The following is a 12,126-nucleotide window of genomic DNA, read 5'->3' as shown; positions in this document are numbered from 1 at the left end:
AGGGACTCCCAAACACCACCACACATACATCGAGGGGAACTACATCTAGTTCTACTTCATCAATAAAGTTGGCACTGATAGAAAATCTAATTTTGCACTGTTTGGTTACCTTTATTTATGCATCCTTATTTACTCAACCCAATGGATATGTGCTTGGATGATCACAAACATACAATCTAAATTCGCTAACCATCTCTGCTACAATGAGATTCACCTACAATCCAGGGTCAAACAAAGCATCAATTGAGGTCTTTTTAACTTGTATGTGTGTATCAAAGAGCCTCGCCTTTTCATTCTCCTCATGTTTCTTAAGGAAATTCAAATTCAACTCCTTTTCCATTAATGTACAAATGATATTCTCATCCACATCCAAGCTTCTTTCAACCTAGTTGATAGAATTAGTGGTCATGGGATTCTTCTTCTTCTCATCTTTCATTTTGTTCTTCGGGTTAAGCTCTAGATGTGGCATCCAACGCTTTTCCTTTGTATGACCATCATTGTTTGGATCTTTGCACTGGTGTGTTTTGGTCGCCATATTTGTATATTTTCCCTCTTTCCATTTCTTCTTCCCCTCCTTAGAAGTGTCCCAGTGTTCCTTTTTCTTCGATCCACTTGATTTCCCTTTCTTTAAGCCTATGTTCTCCAGGTATTGTGCCTATATGCAAGCCTCATCCATGAATCTAGGCTTGAAAAACATAATTGGCTTCCACAGATCATTGTATAGATCCCCCAAATACTTGAGGATTACATTTGGGTTCTTTTGGGAGATACTCAACATTATGGACATATTTCTAAATTTTGTGGTGTACCCTTATACACTCTACCCATGCTTCTTCATGAAGTATGCCATGAGATCCACTGGTCTTATACATAACTGATAGGGTAAAATTGTGACTTATGAGGGTTTTAAAATCTTCCCACTTAGTCACTGGCAGATATCCCTCCAACCTCAAGGTATCTATGTTGTTTCTCCACTAGGTCAAGGAACAACCCTCTAATTTTGGTTGTGCAAATGAAATCTTCTATTATTCCTCTATATGATCAACATTGAAATAAACTTCTACTTTTTACGCAGTGATTTAGCTTCAAAGAATCGATCTCACCTTGATACAAATTTATATAAAACATCACTTTCATTTTGAATAACATTGTTAATGGTTCACAACATTCAAATTGGGTTGATCCTTTTTGGGTTTTTTTTTGGGCTCATTCTCAGTTTCTTCCTGATCTCCTTATTTCCTCTCTGATCAGACCTTTGATGTAGAACCCCATCTTCTTCGAATAGTTCGAGCTTATTAGTCAAGGCCTCCATAAATAAGTTTCACGTTACAGTTTATATATGCAACTTGTGCTTCTAGCCACGAAAACCTCTCCTCTATATGATCAGGTGGGTTATTCACAGATTCATTATCCATGACTAGGGTATTACCACTTTTGGCTTACTTGATCTAGATCCTCTATAAATATCCACAATATACCCAAAGAAACATATTCTGATACCTGTATGATCAATAAATTTCCATGGCTATTCCACTCAATTGTTCATCACAAAAAGGTTGATAAAATTATACTTAAAAATATGAAATGCACACTACGAGAGTATTGCTCTTTATATTTCTGGATCTATAAATTATTGTTTATTGTGGATGAATACAAATTATATTTATGCAAAGAATATAAAATAGTGAAATAAAAACTCACAAACCATAATTGACACAAGAAATAACGTGTGTAACCTTTTAGGGAGGAAACCTAGCTCGAAGGTGAGGTCGTTCTACTCACTTTCTCTTTATAGAAAATGGTTGCAAGTATAAAGAAGTAATGTCTATGTCCTATGGGTTACTAAATTGTACAAATCCTCTACATGTGATCTCTCCCCATCCCTCTTATCTATTATGCTCATTTATGGAGAAAAATGCACTCGAAAAGAATGGGACCCCTTTCCCTCCTAGTGGCTCAGTTATAACATAGCTTGATAGCCTATTGGTGATTACATTTGACTCCAAATATTAACTAAATTTACAATATTGACTCTTATATAGAATTCTTCGTCATGATCATGTGGTTAACCTCTTTTCCTCTGATCTGCATTCAAGGTTGATCTTGTGTTAGCAAAAAAATGAAATGTCGTTATGTCATGGTAAGATCAGAAGCCTCCCAAAGTTGTCTCTGCTATCAACGACAAATAATCATTTGACTGGACTATGTAAAAGGTGTTGTTCACATCCCTCGATGCCCATATTAATGACCACTATATCATTTTCCTTTAGTTGAAGTTCCTCTTTGATAAAATTGGTGGTGTTTACAAATAAATTTGTTGATGTTGATAAATATTGATTATATCCAGCATCCACTAGGATACCTCCAGAGTGACCTTGGTCATTAAAGACTAGGAGCTTTCGTCTTTAATTTTTCCTATTAATTGAAGCCCTTAGAGGGCTTCTTCAGCTAGTGGGAATTGAACTCAAAGCCATGAATCTCGGTGAAGTCACAGGGATATATGAGCATGAACCATGTGAGGTTGTTGTTGAATCGATCTTGGAAGCCAACATCTAGGAAAGAATATGTGTTCTATCTTCCACATCCCGAGTGAATCTAAGCCGTATCCTTTCCTAAAATTCTCGAGTCATCCAACTTATCTATGAGATTCCCTTTCACTCAGCATGGAGCAACTTCTCCAACACATTTCATTTGATGTTAGGAATTCTCCCCTTATTATTGCCCACCTATAATACAAATGACAAATGGTTGCCCATATGAATGCACCGTGTTCATCTCACTATGTGTGTGAATGTCTTGCTTTGATTTTGAAACTTAAATTGATATGACGATGTCAGTTGCATCACGAAATAGCTTTGCTTGGGCCTTTGAGAGATTCAATAAATGAGTCCTTCTCCACTTCCATGATGAGATTGGTCATTAGTGAACAAGTAAGTAGCAATATATACTACGCAATTTCCACACTGCCTTTGCTTCTGCGTTACACTTTGACAACAACACGGCTCAATACTTTCAACTGAGAACTTTTGCCTACACTCCAAATTTACACACAAAAATTAGATCTAGATATAGAACAAAATAAACACACATGGAAATCTTCTAAAAAACAATACAAAATCCACTCTCATATACTAATCTACTTATATATAGAGGAGGATTAAATATCATGGTTGTATATCTTCCCGACTCTCCCATGAGGGAGTTACATTAGAAGTGACTCTGATACCAAATAATTTTTTTGAGTAGCAAACATGATATACAAATTAAACACAAAAACAATATTCATATATTACATTAGAAAACCAAAATACATCCCAATTATATAGTGCTTATGAGATCCAACAAATTCCAAAGTAAGAAATTATTGTTGAGAGAATATCTCAACAACCCAATCCAACCAACAAACTCAATCTACTAATATACTATTATAAGTTTTAATTCTAAGTTGCAAACTCCTTTTTGAAAAAAAACTTGCCTATCCTAACATTAAATAGCTTTTAGCACTTAATAAATCCAAAATTAAAATAAATCTAGACCAGTTAAAAAGAAAATAATATTTTAAATTCAGAATTAAAATAAAACTAAGTTAAAAAATATATAGACCCGTTAAAAAGAAAATAATATTTTAAATTCAGAATTAAAATAAAACTAAGTTAAAAAATATATATATATTGTAGCTGTGTAATTCAAGACTTAAATTTTTTAAACTAATTTACACCTGACATAAAATTACCAAATCTGCATTAGGCGACAAAAAAAGCCATAGAAAAGAAATATGAAAATGCACGACAACTGTGATATTCTAATCTGACTGAGCCCAACTTCAATAAGGTGTTTTTATATATATATATTGATTGCCGATTCTCCAAATATTCGGCACAGGAGTAGTCAATTATTGACAGCACACATATTCGTCTAATTGCGGAATGACTTAGCCCAACTTCAATAAGGTGTTTTTATATATATTGATGGCGATTCTCCAAATATTCGACACAGGAGTAGTCAATTATTGACAGCACACATATTCGTCTAATTGCGGAATATCCAGAGAATCAGAAATATAGAAAAAGTCAACGGCTCCGTATTGCGGAATATCCAGAGAATCAGGAATCTACATAAAGTCGGCGGCTTTAGTGGATTAAGTAGCCTCTACATCTATAAATAAGAGCGACACGAGTACCCGAGGCATAAAACTAGGGTTGGAAGATTGCACGCGTTAGATAGACGAGACAGGAAATCCCTCCCATAGACTTGTACCCGAGGCATAACACAGAGTAGTGGTTTGGAAGGTTGTACGCTTTAGATTGAGGAGCGGAAATACCTTCTACTTTCGATCTGGCTACCTAAATCTTCATCATCTTATTTGTCTGTATCCCATTAATTAATGGCCGATCCAACAGACCTCCCTCGTCATCGCAAAGTCACTCCCTCCTCCTCTACCTCCACTTCTATGGCTGCATCTCCCAGCACCAGTTCCAATTCCAATTACGAAGTGTTTATAAATCATCGCGGGCCCGATGTGAAGAACACTTTAGCTAGCCATCTCTACTATCGTCTTTGTGACCGTGGCTTTAGAGTCTTTCTGGACCGAGAAGAAATGCAGGTTGGAGACCGCTTAGATTCTCAAATTTTAGGAGCTATTGCAACATCCTCTGTTCATATAGCCATTTTCTCTCCGAGATACGCGGAATCGAGATGGTGTCTAGATGAACTCGTGAAGATGCAGGAGTCAACTGCTACAACTGCTACAATTGTTCCAGTCTTTTATAATGTTAGGCCTTCTGATCTACGGATTAGGATGGACGAGGGCAGACATGGACTGATGGATCAAATCTTGGAATTTCTTTGGTGCCGGTTGGGTTACATCCTGAGATTTCTTGGGTTCTCCAGGGCAAACAGTGGAGTCTATGATAAAGCATTCCGAAATCATGTAAAGAAAATGAGATGCAGCCAAGAAACAATTGCAGGTTGGAAACAAGCACTGTCTGACGTTTCAGCATTAAGCGGCTTGGAGCTGGAGGCGTATAATCGGTTAGAACTTTTAGTATCACTGTCTATTATAGTTTTTCGTGTTAGAACTTTTAGTATAAGCGTCTTAAATAAATAGGTTGTATTGATAAATGTAGCTTTTTTCTTTTAGTACTCATTTCTGGTTTGTTTTGTTGTGATTAACCAGAGACGAAGGCGAGCTCGCGAATGTTGTAGTTCAAGTGGTCGAGGAAAATGTTAGAAAACCACACTTGTATGTGGCTAAATATCCAACTGGTTTGGATGAAAAGCTACAAGATTTTGAGAAAACAGTGATGCTGCAGCAGCGACACGGCGGGAAGACCAAGGTTGTGGGGCTTGTGGGTTCTGGCGGTGTAGGGAAGACAGCCTTGGCTTTAGAGTACTTTAACCGCAACAGGTCAGCCTACCATCAATCTTGTTTTCTAGGAGATGTGAGAGTCGAAACTTCTTCGCTTGCCCTGCAGAATAAACTCCTCCAAGGTTTGACTTCACAGGATCTGAGAGTAAGTAACATTGCTGAAGGTATATCGGTGCTTTCTCGTCGTCTCGCGGGTTTTAAAGCTCTCGTAATTTTGGATGATATCGATGATGCCGAGCGGTTAAAAGCATTGTTTTTACCTCTGAAGGAAGCCCTTAGTTCCGATAGCTTAATCGTACTTACATCTCGCAATAGAGATTTTCTTTCAAGTAACGGAGTCTCGTCCATTTACAAGCTGTCAGGGCTCGACAGAGAAAAGTCACAAAGCCTTTTTTGCATGCATGCCTTTCAGGAGCCTCAACCTGGTGCCGGATTTGAAGAAGTGGTTACAAAGTTTTTGGATGCGTGTGATGGATTGCCGTTATCTCTCGAAGTGCTCGGGGGGCAACTTTATCAAAAAGACTTAGAGTACTGGGAAGCCGAATTGCTGAAAATATCAGATTTAGTACTTCCTTCAGATATACAAAGCAGTCTAAAAATTAGCTACGACTGTCTTGATCGCCAGGAAAGAGAGATATTTTTAGATATAGCCTGTTTCTTTATAGAAGAAGATAAAGATCTGGTCATAAAAATATGTGACGGATCTGGTTGGAAAGGAAGGTTGAATCTTCAGAACCTGGAGTACAAGTGTATTCTGGAGATCGACTCTAAAAACCGTATAAGAATGCACAATCACTTGAGAGACTTGGGCAGAGATTTCGCTGAAAAAGAACTCCCGAGATGTCATCGTCGTCTTTGGCGCCCAACCGACAACCTTTTTCATAATGCGTTTATCCAACCAACTGTATGTGTTTGAATGTAATTTTCAAAGTTACGTGCATAGAAATGTCTGTGAGTTTTGAGTTCTGAAAACTTCGCGAGTATTTTTTCAATATGGTTTAATTCTGCAAGTATGTTCATATTGTTCTAACAGTTTCAGATGGAAATGCAGGTGCGCGGGATTAACATGGTTGAAGGCATATCTGGCATTTTATTCCGCAACCCTTTGGAGCATTTTTCCGTTGATATGAGCAAGTTGCACCTGTTGAGGGCAGAAGGTGATTGTTTGGAAAGCTTATCCCCGTTTCTCAGAAATTCGGATGAGCTTGTATGGCTTTGCTGGAAGAAGTGCCCGTACCCTTCCCTGCCTTCTTGGATTCGAATCAGGAATTTGAGAGCCATACAAGTGTTCAGCGGCCAATTGAAAACATTGTGGCAGTGCGAAATTGCGGTACGTGCAAATTTTGTATTTTTATTTTAAATTTATGTTTATGGGTTTTCCGGGGAGACGTTCGATTCCAGATTTGTAAATATCTTGGAAATCTGATTGCTGAACTTAGAAATCTGAGTGTCTCCGGGAATCTGATTGTGAGGAATTGAACTCTCTTTCCAGATAATTAGTTTTTCGATATTTTTGAAATCTGCAATCCTCATATTAATGCCCAAATCTAAGGTGTCTCTAAGGTGTAGGAATTAAGTTAATTATTTAATTTTCACTTCATTGATTTTGAATTTTATATATTTTTGAAATTGAAAACAGAGGAGACAAGTTAATGGTTGATTTTCACTTTATTAATTATCTTTTAGGAAAAAAATATTATAAAAAGGTTGATTTTCACTTTATTAATTATCTTTTAGGAAAAAAATATTATAAAAAGGAGTACCTGTCTTCTCATCTTTGTTCTTCTGTTTTACAATCATATTTGTTTAGGGAGTTACAGAAAAGTCCACTAATAGTAGTTTTGCCACGGTAGAGCAAGTAAAAAATTACAAAAAGTTGTAGTTAGTGAGCATAATATCTATGAGCGATTACATAATTTTTATGAGGAGTAACACGGTTGAAATATTCTCAGAATGTTGTTGTGTCCATAGAGGAGAAGGATTTAGAGTTCAAGAGCTCCATAAAAAAGTTTACCTGGATCTGAGCGAGTACTCTTTTTTGAGAGGAGGTTTATCACTTGATTTTGCTTTCTGTAAATGTGGGTGTATGTAATGTTTTAAAAGCTATTAGGCATATTTATTAAATAGGCATATTTATTTTAAACCAATGTGTTTAAATTTTCTTAATGTCTCAATATTCAATAGGCACCTAGCCTATACTCATAATAATTTCAAAATACTTATGCTAAGAGGTCATTGCAGGCACCTTTGGCATTGGAGGCACCTTCGAAGTTAGAGTTGTCTGGGTGTGCAGATTTTCAAATGCCCACAGACTCCGTTGTGGATTTAAGAAATGTTCAGCACATTAGCTTGAATAGCTGTTTAAGATTCGAAATGCTGCCGGCTTGCCTGGGTGACCTTACTCAACTCACACACTTCGACCTGCAGGGGACGAGAATAAAGAAAGTATCATTTCCGAAAGGCTTTTGTCCAGCCCTTCGACATCTCAACGTCAGCTTTTGTTCTCAACTAGTGGAGCTTGGAGCGCTGCCAACAGCCCTAATATCCTTGGAGTTGCAAGGAAGTATTGCGTTGGAAAAAATAAATGGTCTTCCTGGTCTTAAAAACCTTCGACTACTGGACATCAGCGGGTGTAATGAAATAGAGGAGCTGCTGGGTCTCGAGTCGTTGACATCGTTGGAAGAGTTGAAGGGGATATTTGAATGTAAAAAGTTGAAGGAGAGTGTACGGAAGTTGGCGAAAGAGACCATGGATAACAACACAAAAAATAAAAAATGAAAGAAGAAATCAGGAAAGCTGTCACACTTGAGTTTGGTCTTGAAACTTGTTACAGCCAAGTTTGATCTTGTTCGAAAATATTTGTTTACATTTCATTTCCTATGGTAATTCTGCATCAATGTATTTAAAATGGCCGCGGCAACCATTTTTAGTAGTCTTTTCAGAATTTCTGTTTCATACACATTTAGGCATTATGCTACTCGTGCTGTTGTGTTTGTTTTGGAGAGATTTTATAATTTTAATTTAATTATTAATATTTAGGCAGAAACTAAGATTTTATCTTTTCGAAATATTTATTATAAATAATTTAAAATTTTAAAAATAATTTTATTTTTCATTTTTCAATTTAATTAAAATATTTATTATAGATAATTTAAATCAGTAAGTCTGCAAGTGAAGGGCCACATGGCCAACATGTGCCGCCTCGTGACCTTCAGCGGAATTCATCACCGATTGCCGCCGAGGAATAAAGTTCTGAAACGATTGCACAGGGCCTTCAATGCAACACAAGGTGAGTTGGTTTGGTTGCAGAGAGCATTTATGGCGTCCAGGAATCGAGAGAATGTTGAGAAGCTTAAATTGGGAGAAAGAATGGGGCGGGTCCATACTCAGAGTAAGGAGCACGCCGCGAAGGTTTGTGTTGGCTATCTCTTCCTCCAGGAAGCAGCCTCAACTGTTACAACCAGTTTACAAGAGGTCAAGGGACATTTCGAGCTCGTATGCCCTGTTGATAGCGGTGTGGGTGATACTGTGCTTCGTTCAAGATCTGGTGGGAGAGAACTATTCTCCGTCAAGCGGGGGAAACCTTCAATTGACGCTCTGTTTCACTCCGCCAGCATCACTGCAAATATGGTCAGACCAAGGGAAAGGATGCCTTGTAGACGCGGCACAAGTCGAGGAGGCTCATCACGCCATCCCGCTACGGATTCCCACCACCATTGTTGTTGTTGTTACTGCCACAGAAGGGCAGGGGCTACTCCCATACAGGCTGCTCAATTCATGGACACGGGCAGCCCCAATGCAGGACCACCCTCTCTTCCAGCGTTTGGAACTTCCGTTTTCACCCTCGGCAGCTCGAGGAATAATTCATGCATCATTGCACACATCTCAGTCTTATTCATTGAGGACACGCAGGAAAGTGAGGGCGGTTCGGGCAGCAAGGAGGCGCTATCAGATGAGCAACCGGAAATCGTCGAGGAAAAGACAGAGGGCATCCCTGAGCAGACTCCCATCCAACCTCAGAAGCAGGAGGCGTCGACCTCCAAGAAAGCTGCAGTGGAAGAAAAGGAAGGCCTCCCTGAACATTACGGATGGTGTTGATCAATGAGGAGAAGCCCGAGGAGTAGAACTCTGCGGCAAGCTCCGACGTCCTTCACTTTTGTTCAGGTCTGGTTTAAGTCCTCTGTCTCGGTCTCTGTCTGTGTCTGGGTCTGGTATAGGGTATATGTTTATGTCGGTGTCTCTCAAGTTCATATACAGGTCTATATTTGCTACGGCTCTGATAGTAGGATTCGTAAAGGCGCTGTCATAGGTCCTCTGTCGCCCCTGCGAGGGAAGTTTTTGAGTTTCACAGCCCCTGCGTGGGTTATTTTTGCTTGGATTGAAAACAATGTTGTAGTTTGTGGCGTTCTGGATGACATTCTGGTTGGAAGTGCTGCCCCTACATGGGCTAATATGGAGTTGCGAGCTGATAACCTACAGAGCCACAGTCGGCCTTGGGCAACCTGACTTTCTGTTTGTAATGTTTTCCTGTACATAATATAATAGAATAGCATAGATTTATGAGAAAAAAAAATTTAAATATACTTTAAAAATAATTAAGTTTTTCTATTTTTCTAATTTAATTAAGAAATATAAAAATATAATCTCTATCGTTATTCATATTAACAATATTTTATTGTTTATTATTTTTTTGTTACATATTTTAAAAATTTATATATTTCACTCTTATATTAATTATTTTTATAATAATTAAAAATTACAATTTGAAATAAATTTATAATTTAATTAATTTTATCTTTTTTTGTCCATTAAAACTTTTATTAATTAGTTCATGGGATTTTGGATAATCTTTATTTTTTGGTGTGAAGTTACTAGTTTAATTCCCTACTTTTATAAAGATGATATATTAAACATGCTAATATATAATCCCACTAAATTTACAAAAAAATTTACTAACTGAATCAAACTAAATTAAATTAAATTATTACATTTAAAATTATTAAATTAGAAATAAACCTGTATTAACAATTTTGCCATTATTGATTTAAAAAAACACGCATATAGGGAAAATGGAGGATAAATTAGTCATGACACAAACATCAATTGTTTTCGATATTTCCTTGAAACTACAGAATATGACGTAGCTATCCGCAGTGCATAACCACCAAAACAATGGGTTTTTCCCACTTCTACCATTCACAACCCATTTCTACCCTTCATAGATCCCTAGCATTCTAATGTCTATATCAGTACCACAAACATGAGATTCCGACAAAGAAGTCTGCGACTACCGCGAATCCCGGTAAAACAGCGCTGCGCTTCTCATTAATTAGACAGAAAACAGAGCATATGGAAACAGAACTCCAAATTTATGTAAATTGTACGGCTTAAAACACGGAGCAGACCAACCTGGCCTGAGGGACATGGACATGGAGCAGCAATTACATTATTTTAGTTTTTTTTTAATATTTTTTAATATTTAAATTAAAAGAAATGATTTTTTTATGAAAATGAAAAATAGTTTACAACTTTAGGTATATGTAATACATTATATCTTTTAACATGTAAATTGTACAGATTTAAATGAAGAATATTATCTATATATTAAAAATTCAAATATAATTATATCAGTATTACAATTTTATATAGAAGAAATTTAATAAGACTATTTATTTATAGTTTCTATAAAAGATTTATGATTTATGGACGAAATTCAATTGGATCATGTATTTGTATAGGAATTATAATGAGGGAATTCAACAAGCCCATTTACTCTCTCATCTTATGGATGTTATTTTCATATACAAGGAAATTGATCTATTGTGACATTGTGCTTACAAGGTGATTAGTCCAATCATTCAAACATGTGATTAAAATATGTGATTACAAGGTGATTAGTCCAATTATTCAAACAATTGCAATGAGAATTTTTTAGAGGCAATCTAATTATAGTATTATTTTGTGGATATTACTACAATATTTGATTAAAAAGAAAATTTGAAACTTCCAACAACACAATTTTCTATAAAAAATATAAGCTACAAAAATCTTTTGCGAGAAGAATTAGGGTCATATTAATTGGTATACGTGTGCATTATTGTTGAAATACCATCGACAAAAGAAACAGCAAAAGCATTCACCAGAACCAAAGTTATACATGCACGAACTCCATAGCAATAAGATTCCACAAAATAAAAATGATAACATTTCTTCTTTTGAACTATCATGATAAGGAAAATAAATTTTAACTTTTTTTTTTTAAATTTGTGATGGTATATAAAAATGACTAATACAGAGGAAAAAAAAACTATAGTAATAATGACAAGTAGTACATATTATGAAAAATTTCCATAGCTTTCAATTGAAAAAATCTCAAACAAATTTCATTTCAGATTTGACAAATGTTTATTTTAATTTTCATTTGCATGGAAAATAATTTTATGACTTTTTATGACAACCTTTGAAGGGCAATGCCGACTTCAATTTTGAACTTTTCATAGTGGGATATTTATTAGACATGGGAGAGCTATTTAAGTAGGACAATGTCTATGATCTAGGAGTTGTAGCAATTTAGCATATTTTTTCACTTAACACAATATAACTTATATAACTTGTAAGGTGTTGCAAATATTTGGTGTCCAACACTTGTTCAATCCGTTCTCTTTTGCCATTTTGGTCCAATGGTTCTCTTCCTTGCTATAATTTGTCCCAACTAAGTATAAGTGAAAGTCATCAAAAATAAAAATTGGACTAATGTC

The 12,126-nt window shown here is 36.2% G+C and overlaps 1 protein-coding gene across 1 annotated transcript; it reads left to right on the top strand.

Moving 5' to 3' along the window:
* The first annotated feature begins 4,384 nt into the window (after positions 1 to 4,384).
* Positions 4,385 to 8,146, top strand: LOC149214055 (disease resistance protein Roq1-like). The gene is made up of 4 exons (XM_089389277.1): positions 4,385 to 5,031; positions 5,177 to 6,272; positions 6,402 to 6,698; positions 7,610 to 8,146. Exons 1-4 carry the CDS (start codon positions 4,385 to 4,387, stop codon positions 8,144 to 8,146), a joined length of 2,577 nt encoding a protein of 858 aa, XP_089245403.1.
* Positions 8,147 to 12,126: the final 3,980 nt, after the last annotated feature.

The sequence above is a fragment of the Pinus tabuliformis genome, chromosome 1_1 (genome assembly GCF_031772625.1).
Source record: "Pinus tabuliformis cultivar Carrire ecotype Pingquan chromosome 1_1, CPIR1, whole genome shotgun sequence".
NCBI lineage: Eukaryota > Viridiplantae > Streptophyta > Pinopsida > Pinales > Pinaceae > Pinus > Pinus tabuliformis.
This window is presented reverse-complemented; position numbering and strand designations above follow the sequence as displayed.